Source organism: Dermacentor variabilis, chromosome 1, assembly GCF_050947875.1.
Source record: "Dermacentor variabilis isolate Ectoservices chromosome 1, ASM5094787v1, whole genome shotgun sequence".
In the NCBI taxonomy this organism is placed as follows: domain Eukaryota; kingdom Metazoa; phylum Arthropoda; class Arachnida; order Ixodida; family Ixodidae; genus Dermacentor; species Dermacentor variabilis.
Window position 1 is genome coordinate 149311205 of NC_134568.1, and position 15331 is coordinate 149326535.

The 15331-nt window shown below is 45.7% G+C and overlaps 1 protein-coding gene across 1 annotated transcript in view; it reads left to right on the top strand.

Moving 5' to 3' along the window:
• LOC142587767 (fatty acid CoA ligase Acsl3-like) overlaps positions 1–15331 on the top strand; it is a 130250-nt gene that overhangs the window by 15099 nt on the left and 99820 nt on the right. The window contains exon 3 of the mRNA XM_075699049.1: positions 6015–6121. Coding sequence (XP_075555164.1) covers positions 6015–6121 — 107 coding nt within the window. The remainder of the gene's footprint in view (positions 1–6014; positions 6122–15331) is intronic.

Here is a 15331-nt window from a genome sequence, read left to right on the forward strand (position 1 = left end):
GCGCAAAGCCCGGGTACGATACATTGGCCACATGCTTGCAAACATCCAGGAAACACATACTTTATACACGGACACATCACGTACTCAAGAGGGCTATACCTCGGTAGTTTTGGATGGCACCGAATCCCTGAGAGACTCTGCTGCAATGCGCGGAACAAATGCCGCTTATGGAGAAATTCTCTGTGTTGCTCTGGCAATTCGATACGCCATCCGTGTTCCTGAGGAAGTGTATATAGTGACGGACTCGCAACAGGCATGCGGGCGTTCCTATCAGGACATGGCATCCCGAGAGCGGCGCACCAAATTCTCAAACACATCCCGCAAAATACATCAACCACATCTCCCCGCATCCACTTACTCTGGTCCCCTAGTCATACCTCGCTGCCGGGTAACGAACGCGCACATGCGGTTGCCCGAAAAATTTCCCTCCGGGCGACTCGGCGTGGTGAGGCGACTAGCTCAGAGTGGGGGGATCCCTTGCTCCGTTACAAAGACATACTCCGTCATTATACACGCATTCGTCGCACCGACGCCGCACCACCGCCGTCCTTCTCGCGGGAGGAAGCAGTGGCATTACGCCAGTTACAAACCGCAACTTTTCCAAATCTTGTCGCTCTAAATAAATTCTACCGACACTGTTATGCAGATCATTGCCTTGGCTGTGGCAGCTCGCCCACAATCTTCCACGTCACGAATGAGTGCACTGCAAACCTCTTTCCTCCCTTGCCAACTCTCATTTACCCCCTACGCAATAAAGAGCTGTGGGACAATGCCCTCCGCAACGGACCTCCCGAGGTCCTCCGAGCTGTGATACAACGGGCTCGAAACATCACCGGAATCATCTTAGGGACCCTGGACTGAGGGTTCCTCCCACACTGCTCTCGCTATTCAAATATTATTAATAAAGATGTTTTACTCTCTCTCTCTCTCTCAAGCCCTAAGTTTTTAAATTTGTGAAATAAGCTGCAATGGGGTAAGATTTCAGCTCTCGCATAGCAAGCCCGATCAAAGAGAACAATGCGCTTGAAGGGTACCACGCTTCATCGGCAAAAGACAGACAGTAGCAGAATGCACTCACCTTTTTGTTGATAAGCACTGCGACGCTGAACTGTTGGTTAGTCTACAGTGAGCTACCTAGTTTACTTCCCATTGATGCAGTGAAGCTGGCATTTCTGGTAAGATGAACGAAATGAAATGTTCTAGTCAAGTGCGAAAACTTGCGTAGCATAGCGCTTTATCATTATTCGCCCCAAACTCGATCATACAGTCTAAACAACTGAATTCATGGACTTTGTTTCTGTGAATGCGAAAAATACGGCATGTGAATGCAGCATAAGCCAGAGTTTCGCGACAGCAGGAAGCAGAAGTGCAAAATATTTATAGGTGGAATAACAGCTCTCGTTATCTAAATGACTAGCATATCACAAAAAAGTGTGTCGGCCTGAATGTGGCAAGGTCTCATGATGTTCCCCCGCGTGTCACGAACGACAGATACATGAAATCATGGATGCATGCTCCGAGCCCCGCAGAGCGGTACATAAATTGAGGAAAGGGAGCGCGCACTAAGTGCTAGTGTAGCTTACCATTCCATAAGAAAAATAGGAGAAGAAACGTAACGTATAACACATGTGGTACTCTGCGCGAACTAAAAATAACATAGCAGGGTACTCATATAACGCCTCCCTTACTACCAACAAGGTCCTCGAGGAACGCAACACCGATGCCCAGTTCGAGAAGCATGTGTGCTGTACTACCATTGCAAAGTATTGCTTTTAACGTCACTAGGGAAAATGCTTTTTAGTTAAGAGAAACTTTCAAAACGCTGTCAAACTCAAGCGTACTCACCCAACTGTAGCTGCTCAGAAGACATAGAAGACACAATCCTAAGTCGTAGTCAAGTGGTGAGACAATTAAAAAGTCGCAGTTTCGCCCGAGAGGGGAAGCATCGATTGCGATAGCAAATTAGTAGACTGCTATGCAAAGTAAGGGTAGTAGCTATATCGGCCTTGCGAACTTGTAAACATTCGCTGACTAATTGAATTAACAAGCATGGTGTCACGCGTGCACAAGCAAACATGAGTACATCTAACTCAATGACCGCGTACACTCGATGTCAAAACGCAGGAGTGATGAAGCGCTGCAGCAGAAGCGAGAAAGAAAGTCTTTAAGAAATGCAAAATGAGACATCCCCGCTATCGTAGCAATTGCTACAAAGGAAACCCATATGGGTTCCTCGAAAGAAGAGCCTCGCAGTTGAAGAGAAATTCGTCCTGGTCCGGAACTCGCCGCCGCCTTTCCGGGGCAGCCGCTCTATCATCTGAGCTAACCAGGCAGCTAGAAGATGGTGCATAAAGAAGTGTCTTCTTTAAAACGTAACTCGAACGCCAAAATTAATATCTCGGAAGTGGTACTGTCCAGAGAAGTCGTTCCAAGTGGATACGCCGGACGAACTCAGTGGCTATAAGTGGTAGATTGAAATATATGGCCTAATGTAATTAACTAAAGTTAATTAGCGCAATTACGTTAGTTATTCAATTGTACATTTTCATTTCTCGTAGAAGTAATGGCCACCTCATCGAGTAATCTAGATCAAGGGTTAGAGTTGTGCTATCTGACATAGGTAATATTTAAAAAAATTGGTGCAGCTAAAAAAGAACACCCTGTCTATGTTGTCGCAGCAACATGAGTTTATGAGAGGAAGGCCTATTAAGACAATCTGTTTTCTTACCTTAACTACAGAGCACCTCTGGTTTTGGATCGCTGTCAAGTAGACACCGTGTATTTTGATCTCTACATGGTATTCGATAAAGTAGACCACCACCGTCTTTTGGAGCTAAAATAGAAGTTGTGGTGTCTACCTGATTGTTTGTAAATGATTTTCGAGCTACTTATCATTACGTGCGTATTCACAGTGCTTTATCTGAACCCTACATTTCGTCGTTAGGTGTGCCGCAAGGTTCAATTTTGGGCCAATTGTTGTTGTATGTTTATATAAATGATGTTATAAGTTGAGTTAAATCTGGAAACATTTTACCGTTTGCTGATGATTTGAAGTTGTATTGATGTATGACGCGTATTTAGGCTTTTGTAGACTGCGAAAAATTTAAACATGATATTTTGAGTATTCTCAATTTGCACTCCAGAAACTTTGTCGATAAACACACAAAAGGCGACAATTATTACTTTGTCGCGTCAGAAAGTGTAAAAACCCTTTGTGTACACATTGGAAAGTACTGAAACTCTCAGAGTTGATGTAGTTCGGGACTTGGCGGTGCTAATTGGCTGCCACCTTTCCTTCAAAAAGGAAGTCGCGTCTATTTCTAACACTGGTTTTAAACTCCTTGGAATTTTATCTCAGCCAACGCGGCGTTTTCAGACACCTTATCTCTTACTCCGTCTTTTCTGTTCTCTGGTCAAGCCACATCATGAATTGGCATCTGGTATTTGGAACAACCTGGGAGTAGGATGTATAAAAAGCCACTTGAGGTCCTGTTCGAATTGTTTACGATAAGCACTTTCAGCGTAAGGCAGACTTTGACTACTTCTACTTTGTTGATGAATAGAAACTTGGTAAACTCAGCTGCAGGAGGCAGTGCCGAGACCTATTTTTTCCCTATAAAATTGTTCATCTTGCCTGACCAACTATGTGGTATTGAATTGCACGTTCCAGCGAGGCTGACACGACGTTTCTAGCCCTTTGCTCAAAATCTAATGACAGCTTCACCTTTGCAGCGAGTACAAATACTGTGCAATACCACGTCTTTCGCTGGCTTTAATTTCTTTTCGGCCTCTACACAGTTTTCAAAATTTCTCAGAGATCGGCTGTGTGCCGAAGCTTACCATATTTTTTTATAGTAACTTTGTCTCCATCTCTGGCTGTGTTTATTGACTTGTCGTTAACATGCGATATTACTATTAAATGCATAAGCATTTCTATGCCTACCCAACGAGAAAACCTGTCCGTCACAAACGACGAATCGCTATGAAGAAAATAATGTATAAAACAACAGTTTCTACGAAGGCGTTGTTGAAAGATTTGATGATGATGTAACAAAGGCCATCTCTAGAACAACATGTAGAGCCGACTTTGTGCATTGTAAGTATCAGGAAAATTCTGATTTTGCGAAAATTTACTGCGAAACACGCCGCATTCCCGTTGCGTTTCGGTGGTCGCGGGAGGCGCCTTCCGTTGGGGTGTTCCTTCATCGATTAAATGCCACAGATCTGTGAGGGCTCATACGCTTCACGTCGCCCAATAGACAGATAAGCAGTCAGTCACTTGATAAGGATGACAAGGAGTGATGAGGAGTTATATGTGTCTCATCACAGTTGATAATGGTTCGATGAGGATGGATAAGTTGCTAAAGCGCGATAAGGGCTTATAATGATCGGATCAATTCTGATAATATTAATAAGCACTGATAATGGCCATAAGAGTCGGATCGAGTCCTATAAGGTTGACAAGGACCGATGAGAGTTGATAAGGGTCGGATAAGGTTGAAAAGGACAGATAAGGGTTGATAAGGATCTGATCGAATCTGATAAGATTGATAACAACCGATAAGGGATGATAGGAGTGGGATCTAGTCTGATAAGGTTGATAACGACTGCTAAGGTTTGATAAGCTTTATTCTGGTGGGATAATGTTTCATAACATTGACAATGACACCGGGCGGCATAGATATGAGCAATTCACACAATGTTTACGCATACTCAGACAACGTCCAGGATAGTTTCTGCGTGCATTTCTTTTCTTCTTTTTTTTTACTGTGCACCATATATTTAAGTCTAGCAGTGTTTGTGGGCACATAATAAAGAGGCGCCTGCGCGTGTGTGTGTCCGTATGTGTTCGCGTGTGCGCGCCTGTGTGTCTGTGAATTCGGCCTATGATGTCGTTATGTCCTGTGCCGTTGTAGACGCTGATCCTAGTCGCCGTCAGTTTATCTATATGTCGGAAACGCCAATCACAAATTCACTTGACAAAAACGAACTATGCCGACGCAGTAGATACCGAAATTAAAGATAAACAAAATTGTTCGGTTTACCATCCCAAAGGGGATGGTAAGCTTCGCAAAAGCGAAGTTTTCAGTCCGACTGCACACTAAAAACGTGAGAGTAGGCATGTAGTGTGATCTCTGTGACATAAATTATAACATACATGACTGACAAAATCATGAAGCCTCAGTACCTGCTTGTATAGCCATAAATTCTGGTTTAAAACCTTAATTCACACACACACACACACACACACACACACACACACACACACACACACACACACACACACACACGCACACGCACACGCACACACACGCGCACACGCACACGCACACACACACGCACACACACACACGCGAGCAGATGCCAGTCGATTGTTATACTGAATATATTATTAGCGAAGGTAGCCAAGCACGAGGTCATGGGATCGAATCCCGGCCACGGCTGCAGCATTTCGATGGGGACGAAATGCAAAAACGCCCGTGCCCTGCGCATTGGGGACACGTTAAGGATCCCTTGGCGGTCGAAATTAATCCGGAGTCCGCCACTCCCCCTACGTCAAGCCTCATGACCAAATCGTGGTTTTGGCATGCAAAACCGCAGAATCCGCAGAAACCGCAAAAGCAAATAACTCTTACGAAGGAAAAACATTGTGAATTCGGACTCTAGTGATCAAGTGGCGCCACTGAAACAAAAATAAACCAATGACTATTGTATGTTAAGAAATTCTGAGGTTTTACCTGCTAAAACAACGATATGATTATGAGCAAGCCTTAGTGGGGGAGTCCGGATTAATATCGCCCACCTTCGGCCCTTTAAGGTGCACCCAACGCACGGTACCGCGGATGTTTTTGCATTTCGCCCCCATCTAAATGGGGCCGCCTCGGCCGGGATTCGATCCCGTGCTTTCAGGCTTAGCAGCGCAGTGCCATAGCCACGATAGGCCACCACGGCGGGCTCTTGTAAGTTACTTTGCAGTCATTTAAACACATTTCCTTGCTTCTTTTCCATCGCAGTGTGCACCATCTACGCGACACTGGGCGACGAAGGACTTGTTCACGGCATAAACGAAACTGAAGTGAAAACCATAATTACCTCCGAAGAACTACTTTCAAGGCTGACGGTAGGCCACTGCATTCTTCATTGCATTTCCGCAGAGCAGAAAACATTGCCGTTGTACGTGCCAACAAACACGAAAGGTTCCTTTTATCCAATTATTTTATGAAGGTGAACCTAGCATTACGTTTATATAAAGTCCTCATAAACAAGACAGTTTACTGCTTTCTACATTACATCTATATTAAAGGCAGACGTACGCAATAATGAGCATATTTCGAGGCTGCGTTGCGCATTTCCTTTCCTGCTTATGCAACCAATATTTGTTGCCCAGTGTGCGTGTGATATGTGCCCCAGAAACGGAACGTGCGCTCACGCAGCAATGGTTTCACCGGCTGAACGTCAGGCACGAGCGGCCGATTTCGCATTAGATTTTAATGGCCGCTCATGCTTGGGTTTGTCCTGGTCACCACTACAAAAACAATTGTTTTCCTTCCTTATAGCTATTCTTGAACTGTTTATCTATATTTTTTGCAAGTGGTACTTTGGGCTGTATAAAACAATATGCAGATCAATATAGATCAATATATGCATATCAATATGCATATGCAGATCAAACAATATGCAGATGCAAACAAGTGCAGATCAATGTGAAATCCAGAGCCACTCCTGTATAAGCACATGGTCATTGCGATTCCGCGGCCACAGTTATTATGTTCGGTCTTAACTACACACCTAACCCAGCACAGAACCGAATGCGCACCTCGGGCGCAAGTGAAAGAAAAAGTTACCCCTATTGCTTTCTCTCCCAAGTTCGATGTCTGTGTCGCTAAATCTTCGACAGTAGTACGCGTTTGATGCTGCTACTGAAGGCGCACCACACGTTCACCCCACAGAGATGAGATCAAGCGTTCGGATGAAGCCGCCAAAAACAACGATCCCGACTTCCTAATCGGAGACCCGCTTCCTGCGCTCTCCTGGCTGCACTCCCCCATGGGGCCTTTGCCGCCCCGGCCTCCTTTCACTGAAGGACGGTGTACTGATTCACTGGGGAAACCGTGCTTCTCGGAAAGGAAAATGAGACGGGCGATCGGTCAGGCGTCCACTCCCGCGCGTCCGGTGCATGCCGCGCCACCCCCGCGGGCTCTGTGAAGAGCTCCTAACTGAGCGCGTGCATGGCTGGCTGCCTGAAGACGCAATTACAGACCTTCACTGCACATTCGACGCTCAATTTTCGGCATGTTTCTCGACTCCCGTAATAATAGGAGGGTATGATTGATCGACAACGTTATGTTTACGTTTAGGTATACATTAACTACGAAAGAGATGGAGTGAGAAACAATTGAGTCCGTTCTGTACGATATTTGTGTATGTGTGTGTGAGTGTGTGAGCGTGCCTTTCATATAAAACCGATGGCAACTGTTGCGTTACTATAGCGCTGCAATTTGCGCACTTCTTCCCATGCCATTCTGTCCACGTTATTTACAATCACAGTATCGTTCACCTCATTTGGTATTTAGCTAGGTGTGAATAGATTTATGGTTCCCTGCATCTTGGTTGCTTCTCGCTGAGTGTGCCAGTGTTACAAAATGAGGCAAATTGTCAGAAGTCGGGGCTTCATGGCCCTACACTGCCAAAGGGTTGGCAGTCGTTGGAGTGGCATATTTTCACTAGCTAGGCGAAAAAAAAAAACAATAACAGAAAAGCGTTGATGAAGCTTCGTTTTAAACTCCGACCAGTAAAGAGGTTTTAAACACCAGGTTAGCAAATAAAAAGCCCGAAAATAAGGTCAAAAGCAGCGGTAGTTCGTTTTGTATCCTGCTAGCTTGAGGTTCACGACTGAATCATCGCGCAGGCATACTTTAGTGCGTCTTTTCGTCTTGCTCACACCGCGCCATGGTGATCTTGAATTGCATTCCCAATGACAATGCCCCCTCAATCACGCTGTCTGCAGAAAAAGCGAAGGAAAATTGAGGAGTTGCTCAGAAAACCTAGAAAATTGGCAAGGCAGCAGCCTATTCAGTGTAACACGAATTCATCCAAGAATCTTGACATAGGGATAAGTCATGCTTCTCCGTCACTGTGTATCGCAAGAATTTGCTTCTCTTTCCTTGTTAGTAGTCAGCACAGTTTTCTTTCCGTCTAGCTCGTTTTTCTGCTGTGTTCGTTATTTTATACGTGCAACTCTTCTTAACATAGCCGTGTACCAACTCGTCCACCAAAATGTTATTCTAAACCTTCTTCAATATCTCGTCTGGGTGATTGGTTGACTACCATTCCCTTACAAACTATTTTCACCTCGTTATCTGAGGCTCATATTTATGCGCTGCTTTCACTGCATTGCGAATGTGCTTTGGTTGTTAGATTGCTGCACAAGAGAAAAATAAAGACATCGCAATGTGCACGCCTGCGTGGTTGCTAGTGATGCCAGTATTGACGTGGAGCGGATAGTGTACTTTTACTATATTTTACAGCAATAATCTGTGAGAAAGTTTTCTGAGAAGGCTGAACATTTTCCTAGCACATGAATTATTTTTCTGAGTTTTCGCACGTAATATAAATTAGTGCATTCTATAAAATTTACTTAAATGTTCAAAAGCTAGTATAGGTTCTGTTGTTTGGTTTAAGTATTGATGGAAATGCAATACACTGTTAAAGGGCCCCTAAAACACCTCCGAAAAAAAAAGGTTATTCAGATCCTACGCACTGTGGGAATCGATGTAAGCAAACCTTTCAGTGCTGGATGCTTTGATTGACAATAATTAGCGGTGATGTTGGCGGCGAATGATCAATTCCTACAGCGTTTAGCCTAGCACGACAGTGGTGAGTTGATGTTAAACGTTACTTAGCGTGCACCACTGACGTTTGTCCGCGTAGTACACAGGACACACAGGGAGAGACGTTTGCTTGGGGCGTTGCTGTGCGCCATATTTCACAAACTCTGAGACGGTTGAGCATTGTCATTACCTCACATTGCACATAGCGTCGTGGCAGCAGCATTAAACTTGAATTGAATTATGGAGCTGTACGTGCCGAAACCACAATGGGATTATGAAGCACGCCTTAGTGGCAGACTCCGGTATAATTTTGACCCTGTGATATTCTTTAACGTGTCCCAAAATCTAAGTGCACGTGCGTTTTCTATTTCGCCCCAGTCGAAATGCGGCTGCTGCGGTTGGGATCAAATCCGTGGCCTCTAGAAATGCCCTAGCAGCAAAGCTACCGTGCTGGGCACAGAAGTGTTGATTTGACGGTCGTAGTGTCGCCTGGACCCTGCGATGCGCTTTAATTAATGCGGATCTGCTTTACACGCCCTGCGTAATTTGTCCGCTTGGCATATTTGTATGGTGTTTATTTTTCACAAATAGCAGGAACGTGCTGTACGGTACCTTGAACTTAGGCTTATTCAGTTTCAGTACAATGCGTTGGCGGGCTAGTTGATGCGAATCCATAATTACTTAGTGCCTTGTCCTGTCGTCTTTCTTGTGGCCGTCGTTTTGCGTTGAACAAAGTAATTATCCAGTTTCGCTGAAACCACTGCCGTATAGTAGTAGGGTTTCCTTGCCTGCTCACGTCACCTCCCATGTATGGGAACTGTCTCTTCTCCTCGCTCCTCTCTACAGTTCTGTCTACGTCCCCTCTGGACATCGCACGTTAGTAAAAAGGGAAGCGCTGCAGTTTATGCAGTACTTTTGAGGGGGGTCACGGATAACTACAGCGGTCAAGAGGCTAATGGGGTGACGCCGAGGGAGCTCCAGAGGGCATTGTGCACCTTCGACATGGTTGGGCCCAAACGAGTTTCCCGCGTCGCCTTTCCTCTCTGGCTCGCTCCTGTCATGTATACACACGCTCTGAACCATCCCCCGACGTTGTGTGCCAGACAGCGGCATCCACAGCACCAGCAGCAAGTGAGAAAGTCTAAGGAAGAGGCAAAGAAAGCTTCACTTTAAAAAAGAGCGCCAGCCGTCACAGCCCTGCTTTTTCTCGTCGTCTCACTTACCTGCGTGCTCAATCAAATGATTTTACTCGGCTTTTTGCATGGCGCATGTCCTGCCAACATCGTGTAGCCGAATAGAACGAAGTCCTGATGATACGAAGTTAATGGTGTTTTCAAAGAGGAAACGAGCCCCAAAGTGACGTTTGATGCCAACATAATGCCCACGTGTATAGTACACGGCTAGGCTGAGAGAGCGCGCGTGAGGGGGGCAGCGAAGGTGAGGGAGAAACTGCTCGCTCGCCTTCGAGCTCGGAGTGATTCACGGGCCCTTGACGGCTACAGTTCCAAGTTACAGAATTTGTTGAGGCTCAGGGGGATAAAAATGGAATGTAAATTTTTCAGAAGAGGTGTGCGCTCAAACGGAAGTTGCTGGCAGCAGCTCTAACTTAAAGGGGCCCTGAACCACTTTTTATCGAAGCCGAGAAATTCATATGAAGTTAAATTAGTCTAATTCAGAAATGCTTTGCCGCAAAAAGTACTTCAGTGCGTTCAGTAGAGGCGGAGTTACTGGCAATCAAACATCGCGTTAGTAGTGCTTCCGTTTCTTCTTCAATGACTTGCACTGCGAAGGCTACGGCGGCGTGGGGCGTGCCTACGAACTCCGCCTATACTTGAACGTCACCGTGGCGCGCAGTTCAAATCTGGTTTTGCATGTTCACGTAGACGCCGCTATTTCTGAGTTTGGCGCCTGTACGAAGCGCCACAGCTTTAGCCGAAAGCGGTTGTCCAGAGCGAGCCGCACTGCGCTCAGCAAGCGGCCGCATTATCTTCTCTACGTGGCAGAGCGCAGCTACATGCAACTGCGGTGCGTATGCGCAGCGTTTGCTTTATGCACGACAGGGCTCGAGTGCCCCCTCGCGCTCAAATGCTCCAGTCCGGTCGTGATACGTGGTGCGGACCGACTTTGTGCTGCACCAGCTTGACCGACGGATAGTAGCCACATCAAACGTGCGCATTTTGAAGCACTATCAATGATAGTCCGTGCGAAGGGAAGTCTGCCAAGGCGTCTAACCAGAAGCGGCTAGGAGTGAGCGCGCGCTGGCAAGCGTGCGTGTGGTCTGACCTTAAATTTCCTGCGCTTATAAGCTAGTTTATTGTTCAAAACTAGTAGTTGAAAATAGTGTGACCCGATGGCTAGGACACCGATAAGCAGGGCGGCCAAAGTTTAATTCCTACGCGAGCGGCCGCGGCCGAGCGTGAGCAGACGATAGTCGGCTTTTCCCGGAAGTGCGTAATTATTATCCAAATTTGAAAGCAGATTTTCGCTTACTTCCGGCTGGTTAATAAACTGCATCAATAAATGTACACAGTAACAGAGGAAGAAGCGCACTGATCCAAGCACCCTTCTTGTTCATGTCAGCTATTGGCCAATAGTAGCCGCGTATGGGAATCTGCTATATTATGAAATAAAGCGTCCAGAAAAGCGTGAGAAGCAGGCTTCTGTTGAAAAGAAAGTGTTTGAGAAAGAGGTGACTTTGCACTCTGCTTGCAGGTTCCACATGCCGCACACGACTGTAAAAACTGACTGAGATGTTCACAGCAGCGTATGCTATCCGCGGACTGTGTTTTTTTCACCACACCCGAGGGGTGGATCAGGACCCCTTTAAAAAGGGAGGCTTCAAGAGATTGTGCTTTCTTGTTGGCGCAGAGGCTGATTGCAAGGCTGCCCACAGTGACCCACGTCGTGTACATGCCAGCGAAGGGCACTACCAATCCGCCGCCGGCAATGGGTTCGGCCACTGTGCTGCCCTTCCAGTCGCTCATGAATGCCAAGACTCCACAGGGTCTGCTTTCTACTTGTCATAAGCGAAAAATTCGCATTCAACGTTGAATAATGCTTATAAGTCGCTTCATTCTGTGTGTGATAGAACGAAGCTAACCAGTTCATTGTAGCTAGTAGAGATCGTAATTAGCTGCAATGGTTAACCATCCATGGCAGTAATTGATCTATATTTAACCACGTCGTTTTACGGTGCTCATTCAGAAGAAAAGACGGGGAATTTTCATAGCTAAGCGATATGTGCAACCTGTTGACGTGTAAAAATTAAGGAATATAGAGGCGATGCTTTCATGGCTGATGTGTTATTTATTTCTTTGTATACATACTGCAAGCCACAGCTTTGGTTCAAGCATGACAGGCTTCTTCCGGCAAATGTGATTTCAGAAGCTAGTAGTCATGGATATTTATGAACTTAAGATATCAATTAGTCGTAAATGAAGCAATAAGAATAACTACAACACGTACACCTTGACAAAATCACCCACCAAGCTTTTTAGTGGCAGAGACGTTAAACATAAATAAATCAACAGCATTAAATACAAAGCCGTAGTTTCACAGTGTTCACCACAGTGAACTATATGTGAGGGCAGTAAATTCTGGGTTTATAGAATTCTATGATAATAGCTGTGCTTGCAAATGCTCGTTTTTGCAAAGAGTGATACTAGACCGTGCTATTATTTCTTTATAGCATACCTACACAATGTTTTAAGCACCTTGAAAGTGTGAAGTAATTTTTTTCCCCGTGAAGTAACGTGAGGGCAGCCAACTATCGTGTGAGCTCCTAAAGAGTGGGATATGGCTCTTATTCATTAATATTGACAGCGAGAGTGGTCTTTTACATTTCCCGAAAATGAATCCTACTCGATTTTATTTTTTTGAATTGCACAGTCTTTCTAAGGTGTGGGTCCCCTACAACTGCGACGTCTTCGAGTTTCGATCGGACGCATGCGCTAAAAGCCATATCGCTGCACTTACTCTCGCATCTTACAGCTCCCACAACTTTCTGAGAGAAGTATGTTGCACAAACCTGTATTATATTTCCAGCACAAATAAGCTGATTTGTTAGCATGACTTTTAAAAACATGTGATTATCAACTTCAGACGCGTTACTCTTATAGAACGCATAAGAAATAGCGCTATTAATTCGTTGCTTCGTGATTCGCATAATACAGTCAGTTATGTAATTACATCCAAATGCCTGCGCCAATTATTCATTCCAACAATATCTTTCTGAATAATAAATTACGACTGTCGTGCAAAATTTCTTTCTAAACTACACAACCATCTGAGGACCAGTAGCATTGACACATAATCTGAAATAACATTTACCGAGTCCTTCATATATATGAGGAACAGTGGTAGCTATAAAGCACTTCTCTGTGGTAGTCGTGGCTTTAAAATAAGTAAAAACAAACTGAAACCAGTTGAACCTACCTTTGCTAGTTGTTTTTATTAGTAGTAGTAGCATTTATTTTTCGATCTCTTGTAGTATTCAGGGTGTATACCAATTAGGTATTTCCAAGTTCCCTGAGTTTTCCATGTTTAAGGAGTGCAGTATTTATTTTAGTTAAAAAGAAAACAGAAGGGAGAAGTGAGTAAAATGCATAGCGAATAAAATATTTTCGACAAAGAAGGTAAAGGCCATTGCAAATCGAGTCGGACATTTTCAAATACAAATAAAAATAGATGCATACACAAACAAATATTTTCGAATATGAGCTCTTTTTGTCAAATGATGGCAAGCTCATTGGTATCGAGCCAGAACTTTGTCACAAGTGAGATTCTATCTCAGCAGCTGGAAAGTCAACCTCAAGTCCTGACATACTCTCAGCCCATGCACAACGCCCCAGTGTTCCGTTTTAATGCTTTAAAGAGCTTATTTTGGTTTGGATAAAGAAAACCTGCATCTCGGCGTCAACAAAAACCTTGTTTTTTGAGCTCCAGCTTCTTGAAAAAAGCGGCGGTACGCTTCCTTTCCCGTTCTTTCAGTAATGCATCGGTGCTTTTTGTTCTCGTCCTCCTTCCGCCGCGCGTTCGCCCCATGGACCATTTGAAGCATCATCTTGGTTAGTTGTACAGTCAACGTCAGATTTTTCGGACTCCCTAGGGGCCGCGAAAACGCAAAAGATGAATCCATGTCTTTTACTTCCCTTAAAGGGACCCTGAACCACGCCTCAGGTTTGATGAAATAGCATAGTCCACGGGTAGCATACGCTACTGTGAACATCAGCGCCAAGTTTTGCTGTCGTACGCGGTGCGCGGAGCTCGAAAGCGGATCGTGAAGTCACCCTTTCTCTCAGACGCTCTCTTTTCAACAGAAGGCCCTGTCATCACGCTCTCCTGGACCCTTTATTTCGTCATTCCCTCAGGCGGCTGCTATTGGTTGATAGCTGACATCAAGCTGTGGTCGGCTACATGACGGAGATACTGTGGCCGCCGCGGGGGGCCACCATGAGACCTTGGCTAAGCGCATTGCGGCTCGCTGAGGACAACCGCGTTTGGCTTATGTTTAGCACTTCGTAGGCACCAAAGCCGGAAGTCGTGGCGTCTGCGCTAACATCCGAAATTAAATTGAAACTGAGCGCCACGGTAGCACAGGGAAGGCGGAGCATTGTGGACACGGCCCACTGCTCCGTAGCCTCTAGCAGGGCAAGGCGTTAGACAGTCTTAGTACTGCGTCATGACGATACGTACGCAGCACGCAAGTGCTTTGCGGAACGTAGGAGCTCGTGTCGCGTTAGTGCTTTTAGTACTGCGAAATGCCTACTTACGTAAGAGGGCGAGCGTTAGACACCGGGCGCGTCGGAGCGCATTGGCCGCGTCCGCCAGTACGTCGAACCACCGGTCGAACAAGACGCTGTTGATCTCGCTAACGTGATGTAACGTGTGGGCGCGTTCCCGCTTCGTCGAACTATGTTTAAGCCTTTAAGAGACTCTACTTTTAATACGGATGAAATACACGAATCATATCGAGAAAAATAAAAACCGAGTACTTATTTTCTGAGGCTGGCACGGTCATTTGCGACGAACTGCATGAAAAGCAGGTCAAGCCTTTCGCACAAACAGCACACACTGAACGCTTTCTCAAAAACAAATTTCCTCTTTGTGCTGTGCATTCCCACCGCGCAGGTTCCGGGAATGGCTTCTGCGCGTTCACTTCACGCAGCAAAGCCAAATCGTAGGCCATTGAAAAGTACAGCCTTCGGCTGGTCGCCTTTGACGCTGCCATTTTGGGAAACCCTTTTGTCTCGCGCTCTCCCGAAGAAACAAGAACCACGAGCGCAGCACGCAAGGCTCGCTACGTAGGCAGTGGCCGCGTACGCATCACGCACCGTTCTTGTTGCGTTCTGCACATGCGCACTTTGCAGAACGTAGCGATCTTACGTACGCAACGCCGTTGCGCACGCCACGTACGCAGTACTAAAACTGTCTAGTGAAGAAGGAACGGAAGCACAGCGGAGGCCGTGTTTGATTGCCAATAACCCCGCTTCTGCTGAGCG